The sequence below is a fragment of the Oryzias melastigma genome, linkage group LG3, assembly GCF_002922805.2.
Source record: "Oryzias melastigma strain HK-1 linkage group LG3, ASM292280v2, whole genome shotgun sequence".
NCBI lineage: Eukaryota > Metazoa > Chordata > Actinopteri > Beloniformes > Adrianichthyidae > Oryzias > Oryzias melastigma.
The window spans coordinates 7,286,028-7,298,323 of NC_050514.1; the positions used below are offsets into that span (position 1 = coordinate 7,286,028).

General features: G+C 37.7%; 1 protein-coding gene across 1 annotated transcript; it reads left to right on the top strand.

Moving 5' to 3' along the window:
• The first annotated feature begins 5,253 nt into the window (after positions 1-5,253).
• On the top strand, positions 5,254-12,019 carry LOC112161229 (low choriolytic enzyme). Its single transcript, XM_024296283.2, has 9 exons — positions 5,254-5,406; positions 5,588-5,618; positions 5,848-5,913; positions 6,062-6,214; positions 8,498-8,615; positions 8,692-8,870; positions 8,961-9,042; positions 10,870-10,994; positions 11,813-12,019. The coding sequence occupies exons 1-9, from the start codon at positions 5,344-5,346 to the stop codon at positions 11,824-11,826; spliced, it is 831 nt and encodes a 276-aa protein (XP_024152051.1). The 5' UTR covers positions 5,254-5,343; the 3' UTR covers positions 11,827-12,019.
• Positions 12,020-12,296: the final 277 nt, after the last annotated feature.

Here is a 12,296-nt window from a genome sequence, read left to right on the forward strand (position 1 = left end):
AAACACGGTCCTCACACTGCAACAGTACATTTGTGCACTAAGCTCAAATCTCTTTCTTTAAATAGTAGATTTTACAATGAATTTTTGTTCCCACGAAGCCTTTCAAAATGTTTTTATTCTTTTTCTCTTGTGAACATTTTTCTTTCACCACAGCGTCGGGGCTTATGGATGGATGGATGGATGGATGGATGGATGGATGGATGGACGGTTGAATTTTTATGTCGTTTATTCTGACAGAGGCACAAGGAAATTATTTTCTAAATCAAATACATTCTTTGTCAATAAAGATCAGCAGTTACTTGCAGTTATCATTATAATGCAATCTATACTTCAGAAACTTTGCTTCTTATTTCTTAATATAAGGTCACCTAATTAAAAAAAATGTAAAGGACAAAAGTTAAGTATGAAAACCAACTTATATTGACAAATGACAAAAAACTGTCAAAACGTCTCCTCTAAAGGAGTCAACAGACCTAATAACATTAGAGAAAAATGTTTTATTGGCTCAACAGTAACTGGATATGAATGAACCCTCGTTTCTTTTTATTTTGTTTGAGAAGAAAGAGAAGACACAAGATGTTTGTGTTTTAAAAAGTTTTTAAAAGCAGTTTATTTATTTTAAATGCGCCTGATTTTTAATATGCAGAAAAAAGCTGTCAATTAAAGTAAATGTTTGTGTTTAATGTTAAATTAAAATCAAATGCCATCTTAGTGTCTGTTTCACTTCTCCAAACTGTGGCAAAGTTGCAGCATATTATTGGCTTTCACAGGACCTTGCAAAATATTGCAAAAACAGGCTTGGTACCGTGGAACAAGATCTGAAGACAGAAGGGTCCATTATTCCTTTTAACACAAGGATTTACAAGGACATGCATTAAAACTGCTAGTATCTGTGACAGATGGTGCTGAGTGTGATGTGTTTGTAAAGAGACTGAATGAGAATGGCTTCCAAAAGAAAAACCCTCGTAACTTGGTGATTACCAAGCAATACTTTTGTCAGTTCAGAGTAAATTGGTCTGTTAACTCAATGACTAAGATAATAACTAAAGATGATCCTCAAACTGTTACATAGAAAAGTCTACAAAATTAAAAATCTCTCATTTTATCATCACTAGAAAAGCTGTTTTTATCTTTAAATGTGAAACTATAGCTCAAACCTTTAAGTTTTTTTGTTTGATAAGCGAATGAAATACGTTCATTAATTGCAGTCACAGATGGTCAGTCTCTGGCTCCGCAGTGATGCAGTTGTTGGCACTCTCGCCTCGCTGCCAGAAGGTCCTAGTTCACCTAGTGGAGTTTGTATGTTATCCCTGAGCATGCATGCTTCTTCATTTCCTCGCACAGGCCAAAATATTCTTCGTAGGTTAATTGGTGAATCTAAATTGCCCCTAGAGTTGTGTACCCTCTGACAGACAGACAACTCGTCCTTTCGCCCAACATTAGCCGGGACAGGCTCTGACCCGAAAGGGAAACAGCAGGTTAAGAAAATAGATGAAAGGACGGATGGATGGATGTTCAATTTTACAGAAACACGTGGAATACAGAAGCTGCTTTCTTAAATTTCACCTTTAAACATCTCTAAATACTTTAAAGCAGTGGTCCCCAAACACCAAGGCATGGACCAGCACCAGTCCCTATAGGTCACTTGGTACTGAGCCGCAGAGAAAGAAAAATTCTTTCATATTTTCCATTTTGTCCATGATCAGATCCTTAAGAAAGCTTTATTTCTGACAACAGCCAGTTTTTCTCCTCCACATCCGCCAATGTCTCAGTCTTGATGCATGTTCAATGGCTCACCTTGGTTACATCCTCAATACATCGGCCACCTTCCTAAAGCAGCGGCTCCAACCGCTCAAGCTAACCTTGAGAAGAATAAAACATTTTTTTAAAGTTGTTTCGTCAGAAAAGAGCTACTGAGGAAACAAAAAAAGGAAAATCCACATTTGACATCTTAAACGAAACATTTATTGAGACACACTGAGCCCACTTTGCATAAGATACACCCACCGACTTTACATATTTTTCTTTCTTTAACAACTTTAACTTCCTTACTTTGAAAACAAATCATCTACTGACAGCGATGGACTTGAGATTGCATCATTAAACCATTGACTTGCATTTGCAATTTATCAAAACAATCAGGTGTTTTTCCAGGGAAAATGAAAGTAGCAAAAATTATCCCAATCTTTAAAAGTGGTGATAATCATCTATTTAATAATTATAGGCCTATGTCATTACTGTAACAATTTTCTAAAATCCTTGAAAAATGGTTTGCTTTTAGACTAAAATAAACTATTTAGGGCTGCACGGTGGTGCAGTGGTTAGCGCTCTCGCCTCACAGCGAGAAGGCCCCGGTTCGAATCTCGGCTGGGACCTTTCTGTGTGGAGTTTGCATGTTCTCCCCGTGCATGCGTGGGTTTTCACCGGGGACTCCGGCTTCCTCCCACCGTCCAAAAACATGCTTCATAGGTTAATTGGTGACTCTAAATTGCCCCTAGGTGTGAATGTGAGAGTGAATGTGTGTGATTGAGGCCCTGAGACAGACTGGAGACCTGTCCAGGGTGAACCCCGCCTTCGCCCTTCAGTAGCCAGGATAGGCTCCAGCACCCCGCGACCCCGAAAGGGAAGAAGCGGTCAGGAAGATGAATGAATAAACTATTTAGGGAAAAACAATATGGATTTAGGTCACCAAGTTCTACAGCACCGGCTCTAATTAAGCTAACTGAAAATATTACAACAGCAATAGATAACAAACAATATACAGTTGATTTACAAAAAGCATTTGACACAATTAATCACAATCTATTGTTTATCTAAATGATAAGGATGTGGGATTAGAGGCCTGTCATTCCAGTGGCTCAAAAGTTATTTAACTAATCGACAACAGCATGTGAAATTAAATGGAGTAAATTCAAACCACCAACAGATCACTACCGGAGTTCCACAAGGATCTGTATTAGGTCCCCTACTTTTTATTTTGTTCATAAATGATAATTGCAAAGTTTCCAAAATAATTGAGTTTTTGTCGTTTGCAGATGACACATCAATTTTCCACTCTGGAACAAATTTAGCTGAGCTCATGGTAACATTAAAAGAAGAAATAGCTCAGGTGAAAATTTGGTTTTCTGAAAATAAGTTATTTTTGAAACAAAGTTTATGATTTTTAGCAATCGGCAAACAAATGAAAATTTAAAGCTAAATATTGATCAAGTTAACATTTGCAAAGTAAGAGAAATACAATTTCTTGGGGTTATTTTGGATGAAAAGTTAAAATGGAAATCTCACATTAATTATTTGAAAAACCAAAATTAGCAAAAATATTGGAATTCTTTACAGAGTAAAGGATTTATTTAACAATCAATGCTTACGCATCTTATATTGTTCTTCTATTTTACTGTACTTTAGTTACTGCTTTGAAGTTAGAGGAAAAGCATTTTCTGTTCATAGTCTTTGTTTATCTTATCGAAAAAAGCAATAAGAATAATCAACCAAAAAGGCAGCAGAGAACACAAATAATCTGTTTGCAGAATCACGACCGCTAAAGTTTCCAGATTTAGTTGACTTAAAAACTTTATCATTTATGTTACAAACCAAATTGAAAGCTCCCCCAAATATCATTGAATCCATTTTTTCTTTTGTTTCAGAAAACAATAGCAACAGTAGGAAAAATTATTTCAAAGTTCCATTTATAGGCACAACTTTGAGACAGGCACACTTATCAGTGTATGGAGTCGATCTATGGAACTCACTGGACTCTACAGTGAAATAAACTACAAACAGAGCTGCATTTAGAAAAAGGTTTAAAGATGGCAGACTAGAAAATGCAAGTAGGAACATTGATTGGGACAACACACAAATGTAGGCCATAGAGCGAGATGGGTTTGGGAGGGGTTAGAAATGTAAAATTTTGAAAGATTTGTTGTTTCTGTTGTTTATGATGTCGCTGTTTTGCTTATGGCTCAAGAAAAAGAAACAGATTATATAAGAATTCATTCTGTTCCAATATTTCAGGCCTGAAGAAGTGCTAATGTATGTTTGCTTAAAAAATGGCTTGAACAATAAACTTTCATATAAAACCTGTGACAGCAGCACATACAAGTTCCTTTCAAAATAAAATACAAAATAAGATCTTCCTGTTGCAGCAGTTTTATTTATTAAAAATGCCAGAAAACCTAGTCAGACATGCTACTTTCTATCATTAAGGCAACAACAAGACGGTACTGTGCAGCATAGATTAGAGTATGTTCTTAAGTACTTTAATATTTCTTCATATTGTTATAATTGTTCTTAAAGCCAAGAGCATGAAAGGAAGGATGGAAGGTTGCTGACCCCTGACCTTGGCATGTAAGGGAAAGTCTACACCCCACTTTAATTGGTCCTATGTAAAATCTACAGTACAAAGAAAGTTCAAACCAGTTGTAAAATGTTCACAGAAAATGGCGATTCAATGAGATAAAGCTGCTGATTTTCAGAAAATTGTAAGAATTTTCCTTAGGCAAACCTAAATAAGGTGAGCACGTTTTGAGAAACTTTCATACAGAAAAAATACAATGTCATTAAGAGAAATACACAACCAGTTTAATAAAAAATCTAGGGCTGTGAACATTTACGCTTTAGCGCACAAAATTATCTAAATTGACTTAACGCGTTAATATGAATTAATGCAACTTAATCATTGTAACTGTGTCAACATCTTTGTTTTCTTGGAGTAATACTGCTGTCATAAATGTTTTTAGAGTCTGCTTATGTTGTGTTTTGTATACTCAAATTACATTTCTGGGTTAACTCTTAATAAATATAAACATTTTTGACAATAAAAATAAAGAAAACATTTCTCTTTGGACTGTTTTTGCTCAAAAGCCGCTTATTTTCATAAAATGTACCTAGTTAAACATTGTAATTATTATTGATCAATCACAACATAAAAGTGTAAGTAATGTGATATTAATGTGTTGATTAAAAATAAATTCTAAATGTAAACTTTTGCGTGTGATTGTGCGTATCCCCAGATGATAAGTTAAGATAATAGGTGGTCGGCAACTGTAAAAAAAAAAATTAATTGCGATTAATTAAAAAAATCAAAATAGGAACAATTGATGAGCCTTTACAGATAATCTGAACCTCGATTGAGTTCTCATTGTTAAACCGACGTTCTTTGAAGCAATCCCTGTGATGTTGCCTCTGTTCCATTTTTACTGATCAGACACCGCCACTTCCTGCTAGTTTATTGAGTCATGTCTTCCATATAAGGTTAAGTCAGTTTGCTCTCCTGGCTATATAAGTGAAAGCTGCTGCTCCTCTGAGGTGCTTTCCTGGTCTGCTGCCTCCATCTGACTCTCAGCCATGATCCTCCTGACCACAGTGCTGAGCGCGCTCTTCTTCTGCGCTCACAGTTTCAATCCTCAGGTGAGCCGACACCTCACGCCGTCAGTTGACATGAAGGAACTGAGCCGCTGTTTTCCCTCTGAAACACAACCTTCTGCTTTTGGTTCCAAACAAAATCCTTTCACATTTTACATGGAAAGCAATATTGACTACTCAGTTCTTATTTTGAAATCGTCCTCCTTACACGTTTCTTTTTTCACAGGTTTTTCTTAGAGAAAATGACAGAAATCGTGGTAAGATGTCTTCATGTCTTCAGTCCGTCACCTCAGATCAGCCACTTTCCTGCATTCATTTCATCCTTTTATTACTGTAAAATCCTGCTAACTTACATCAATTCATTTTTTTTCTCCATCCAAATTTACGGGTGACTTCTTTGAGAGTAAATAATAAATCAAAGCATTGTTTATTTGTTGTTTTATTTTGCCAGTTTCTTTTGTCCAAACTCTGCAATTTATTCAACAGCTGCCCCCATTGAAGAGGAGGATCTCAGCATCTCCACTCTGCTGGAGAAGGCCAACGTTAACGTTGGTATGCTCAACTTCTGTCCAAATCACCAAAGTTTAGATAATGCAGTAAATTAAATTATATGAAGTGCATTTGCTGCTGCGATTAAGAAAGCAGAAAAGGAAATGAAGCGACTTTGTTTCTTCATGCATTGTCCTCATTGGGTTTGCAGGAAAGAACTTGGACGACCCTCTGGTGATGTTTGGAGACATAGCGGTGCCCACAGGTCTTCAGAATGCAGATCCCTGCACAGCAAGAGGCTGCCTGTGGCCCAAAAGCAGTGATGGCAATGTCTATGTGCCTTTCCGCATCTCTGGCCAGTTCTGTGAGTTCAACCGGGGCTTTTGTTCAATCTCATAAATGAGCGAAGTTATTCCTGGTTAGCGGTCCTCCTTCACAATCTACTGGAATTATTGTGTTAACGGTTGAAAAGTTATAGTATGTGAAAGATTTTGTGTTTACGCGTCACCAGCAACACCTCGGGTGTTAAAGGGTTAAACAGGGGTAAGCAGCGGCAGACAGTAGTTACACCAGCGGTCTCAAACTCGATCGCACAAGGGACCAAAATCCAAAACACTCCTTAGGTCGCGGGCCGAACAGGATAAACATTTGTCTAGGTGAGGAGTGAGGGTGTCAAGGGTGTCTTCTGCAAAAGATCCCCACCCACTTCTCCCCTCCCTGCCAGGAACTACCTTTTATTATCCAACTATATATGGTAGTCGGATAATAAAAGTTTTAGCTAAATGCTAAAAACAACAAACAGCAAAAAAATGTAAAGGTGCATGAATAAAGGACTGACAGCTAAGGAATACTGCACTTTACCTGTGTTGCTGTTGTTTATTTAGACGATTAAGTCAGTTTGAAATCTTTTAAATTGGTTTGGTTTAGATCATGTGTCAAAGTCAAGGCCCGGGGGCCGGATCCGGCCCTCTGGGTAATTCTATCCGGCCCTCCAGATCATTTTATTTTATTGTTATTAATGGTCCAATGTTATCTTTCACTTATTTCTGACTTGTATAATTTTGACTAAATCTATTTTTATGGAGAGTAAAATATGGAAAGTTATTTATGGTTTAAGTTGATTTATTCTGGAATGATATTCCTGTCTTTTTATTGTTCATAATTATGTTAAAAAGTTACAGTTTTAAAGTTTTAAAAATTGGCATTCTGCTATATTTTTGGACTATTAAGACTTTTTAGGCTATTTTGGAGTTTAGCTAATATTTCAGCTACATGCTAGTTTTGGCTAATTTAGGATTTTTTTTATATTTTTTTAGGCTTTTTTTTATTTATGTTAATATTTACATGGTAGCTGTTTTGGATTATTTTTTTATTATTTTTTTTATTTTTTATAGGATATTTTGAAGTTTAGCTAGTTTAGCTGTTTTGACTAACCTAATATTTTTTGTTTGTTTTTTAGGCTAATTTGGCTTTTAGCTAATATTTTAGCTATCAATTTCAGCATGTTCAGCTTTCAGCATTCACACTAGCAGTATCACAGGTAATCCTTTATATCTAGTTCATAATTATGTTAAAAAGTTACGGTTCTAAAGTTTTAAAACTTTAGTTTTAAAGTGTTCATTAAATATTTATCCTGTTCGGCCCGCGACCTAAGGTGTGTTTGGATTATGGCCCCTTGCGCGACTGAGTTTGACACTCCTGGTTTAGTTGTCATCCAGCTGTCAAAATTTAAATAGAACTGCTTAAATTGTTGCAGTTCATATAAGTTGTGATGTTTACACGTTTACAAGAGTTCTATTTAAATCTGATTCTGCAATAAGTGCCAAGAACTGTGCACTTGAAAGAATCTGAATTTTTGTTATAGCATTTCTTTTTGCAAAATGAATCGTCATTTGCAGAATTATAGGATTTTTCTTGCTCAATACGTATCAAACCGTGAGCAAACTGTATCGTTGCATCCCTACTATGAATACAAACAGGCAGGAATATTATTCCAGAGTAAATCAACTTAAACCTTAAATCACTTTCAATACTTTACTCTCCATAAAAATATATTTTGTCAAAACTACCGGTATACAAGTTAGAAATAAGTGCAGGATAACAACGGACCATTAATGACAATAAAATAAAATGATCTGGAGGGCCAGATCCGGCCAATTAAAATAATTGCTAGTATTTGCAATAAAGTAAATGGAGATGGCAAAAGAAAACAAAAAACAGATGAGGCCATAAAAAATGACTACAACTCGTAAAAAAATTCTGACTGAAACCGAGTAACAGAAGCAGCTCATGCTGGAAGGGTAAATGGAACATCTGGATGAAGAAAACAAACCATGTCCTCAACAGTTTTCTCAGTGGCAACACAAGTTTTTATTGACATCAATGAAAGTGTCTCCTGCGGCAAGTATATGGATAAAGAAGAGTTGTAATTTTGGAGAACGTGAGGGACTCCAGGGCGCTCCAGCTGGGGAGGGAAGTGCAGCAAAGGAGAGGACTGAGCCCGAGGACAGGACAGACAGAAAAACAAAAAAGAAGAGGAGAGTGTTTGTGTCGACTCCCACAGCAGAGCTGCAGCCATCCAGCTGTGAGCAGCTCAGAGAACAAGCAGCATCAGCGCTGACCACATGTTTCTGTTATCACTGTCCAGCCAGTAGAGAACGAAACCTCATCACCCAAGGCCTGCAGTCGTTTGAAAGCTCCACCTGCATCCGCTTTACACCTCATCAGAACCAGAGGGACTTTGTAGACATTCAGTCTCGCAGTGGGTAAGTCAGGGTTCCTGTAACTCTCTGTGTTCAAGTAAAGGCTACCATCATGATGTTCACACCGCCTCCTCCATAGGTGTTGGTCATTTGTGGGACGCCGTGGCGGCGGTCAGGTGGTGTCACTGATGCGCAATGGGTGTGTGTTCCTGGGTACCATCCAGCACGAGCTGCTCCATGCTCTGGGCTTCAACCACGAGCAGACACGCTCAGACAGGGACACCCACGTCCGCATCCTCCTGCAGAATGTGATATCTGGTGGGTCGGGCTGCCTGACACTGCCTGGTGTCATTTTTTTCGAAAGCTTCCGTCTGGAGCCGTGACCTGACTTTTTGACTCCCCTTGCAGGACAGGAGCACAACTTCCGCAAAATCGAAACGAGGAACCTGGGCACCCCCTATGACTACAACTCTATTATGCACTATGGAAGGTGATATCTCTGGTTTTATTTTCGTAAAATACTTTAAGTTTTCATGTACCAATCACTCTTAACTGTTGACATTTTCACTGATAATCCTAGCATAAATCCAAAAACGAAGGAAGAGTGAAATGCAGAAAAACGGAATCCAAGTCACTAAGGCAAAGTCCAAAAAACAAAAACGTGACACACAGGATCCAAAAACCCTTATAACCCTTATAAGAAGCAGGGGCCTGTTTCAAGAAACGGGTTTAACAAATTCAGAGTATAAACCTGAACTCAGAGTTGACTGACTCAGAGTTAGCAAACTCAGAGTTGTTAGTTTCAGAACAACTGAAGAAAGTTTGTTCAATCAACTCTGAGTCGTTGGACTCAGAATCAGGTGCGACCATAAAAAGCCCTGATCAATGGAGCAAAGACAGCATGATTCACCATGGCAAGGTAACAAACACCTTTAGGGCTTCATACTTCCGGCGACAGAAATTGACTTGTTCCTACAAGCATATGCCGACTACAAGCACATTTTCATCAAGAAAAGCAACACATCTGCAGCGGTATAACAGAGAGAAAATATCTGCAGAGTTACTGCGTACGTCTACATCTGAATCATTTCAGTTCAGGAGAAGAACTTGTCACTTGCACAGTTGATCTTTTGACAGGCATCTCCAGTGTTTAAGTTTTTAAGATTTTTGTTCTTAAGGGTTTAAAAAGAGGAAAAGAAAAAACAGATTGCCAGTTACATTAATCTTTTCCAACCAAAAACAGTATTTTTCCATCGAAATTGAAAACGATATCGTTTAAATAAAAATGACAATCGACTCGTGTCCTCCAAATCCTCTACCGACGTAAATAACATTTCCTCTGGATTAATCAGCCTCCTCTCTACATGATCCTCTATGAATGAACATGTCATTTTGGTTTCTGCGTGGTGAAACGTGACGTCTCTAATGTTAATGTTCTCTAAATGTTAATGAGGAACTCATATTTGAACATCTTTCACTTTAAATAGGGGCGGAGACCACAGAGAACTCTAAGTTTCCTGAAGAAAACCTGCTCCAGACCAGGTTTCGTTCACAGACTCAGTTACCATAGTGATTGATTCTGAGTTCAGCTTAACCCGCTTCTTGAAACGGGCTTGGTTTGACCCACTTTCATAGGTTTGAGTTATCTCTTTTTCTGAAACCGAAAACTCAGAGTTTTACTGAATTTGGGTTCACGGACTCAGAGTTCCAACAAAACCTGCTTCTTGGAACGGGCCCCTGGTGCATAGGGCAACAAAACAAATCTGCAGGGTAAGTGGGGGAGGAAACCATTAAATACAGAAAAGGGATGGAAGAACAATAAGACACAGGTGAAACCCATCAAGGAGGAGTGGGGATCAGCCCAGCGGGAAAACACGTGACAACTTCTCTGTAGAGGAAATTAAAGAAGGGAACTCTGAGTGTCATACCAATTCTAAGACAGAATGTAACTAAATAATATTTAAAGACAGTGAACAAAATGAAGAACTTCTCTACTTTTTAAACCAGTTTGGTACTGGAACTGCATTTCACTCAGGGAAAGCAGTGCAGCTGATTTTGTGCATTCTGGTTGTACCTTCCAGAAAAACAAAAAAAAAACCATCCCAAACGAGTTTAGATCCTCACTTCCCTGTGCATGTTTTAGAAACCTTGGAATTTAGGCCTTGTCTTTGTAAGCTGTGGTGACAGTTCCATGTACCTTTGAGAACAACTTCCTGTTTGTGTACACGGGACACTTCAAGAAAAGCAGTCAACACGGAACCTGATCCTAGTTCTGGGTTAGATCCAAGGGATCTTGATGACTGTTTACCTTCCACAGATACGCTTTCTCTAGAAATAGAGAGCCAACCATCGTTCCCATTCCTGACCCAAACGTCGCCATCGGCAGAGCCACCCAGATGAGCAACAATGACATCCTCAGGGTCAACCGCCTTTACGACTGCAGTATGTACTTGTTTCATCACTTCCTCTTGCATCCTGGTGAATCTTAAAGCTCCCCTCAGTCCATAACTCTGTACTCATTTGAAAGGGAACCGATTCTATTGGATAACCGAGACGTTAGATCCAGATTCAGAGCACGAACACGCCACTTTTCTGTTCACATTTTGGCAGATGTGAAGACACTTGACGTGATAGACTTGATGTATTTAAACATGTACAGTGGCTGGCTCCATGAACATGGCTTGTTTAGTATCAATCAATCTTTCATCAATGAGCGAGACATTCATGAACAGAGGATAAAGCAATAGATGTCATAAAACCCAATAACTCATTATCTGTAAATAAAATCTACTTCTTTGGTTTTCTCTTGTTACTTGCATGAACACAACAGTAAAGTCATGACCAACACTCTGCTGTTTTTAGGTTTTGATGTAACTGTATATTTAATGTCAAATTGTTTCCCGAAATATAATTGTTTTCCATTTCCAAAGCCACTGTAAATACTACCAGACAACAACAAAAAAAACTGAATTTATTTTAGAAAACGTGTTTAGTATCATTTTGACTAACTAAAAAAGATGTTTCATTAAAGCCAAACAATGCTGGCTTTTCCTTTTCTTAACTTTAAAGCAGAGCCTGGTTTACTATCCTTTATCAGACTCTGTGTCAGCTTTAGATGTTTAAAAAAGTCTTGGTCCAAACATTAAAAAAACAGACAGTTAAGTCTCTTGCATGATTTTTATTTTCTGATTTTGTGTTTTCACCATTTTTTACCTGAATGTTGAATCCATTTTGTAATAATTGATTTTTGTCACCAACAGGAGGTGCAAAGTAAAGACGTGGGGTATGCAGCTCTCCCCGGCGCTTTCAAGGCATGCTTTTGTTAAATGCCAGCTTAATCCACATGATTTTCTGATTTCATGTCAAATGAAAAGGCAAAACCAGCAGCTCCTCTTTCACTTTGACCTCAAAAAGTCTTGAAGTAGTAGAATAGCAGACGTGAATAAAGATGTCAAATTTTGTCAATTTTCTCTGTATCTGTTTGTGTTTGTTGCTATCTCTCTAAAGCAGGATGTGTCACTCAATCACACAAGGGGTCAAAATCCAAAACACACCTTAGATTGCAGGCCGAACATGATAAACATTTATTGAACACTCTGAAACTACATTTTAAATCTTTAAAGCCGTAGCTTTTTTACATAAATATGAATGATAAAAAGTCAGGAATATTATTCCAGAATAAATCAACTTAAACCTTAAATAACTTTCAATATTTTACTCTCCATAAAAATATATTTTGTCAAC

Bases quoted from the DNA above. Each gene is read 5' to 3' on its own strand.
- LOC112161229 (XM_024296283.2), top strand. From the start codon at position 5,344: ATGATCCTCCTGACCACAGTGCTGAGCGCGCTCTTCTTCTGCGCTCAC. The intron at 5,619-5,847 runs GTAAGATGTCTT...TTTATTCAACAG, and splicing joins AGAAAATGACAGAAATCGTG to CTGCCCCCATTGAAGAGGAG. The intron at 6,215-8,497 runs GTGAGTTCAACC...ATCACTGTCCAG, and splicing joins CCGCATCTCTGGCCAGTTCT to CCAGTAGAGAACGAAACCTC.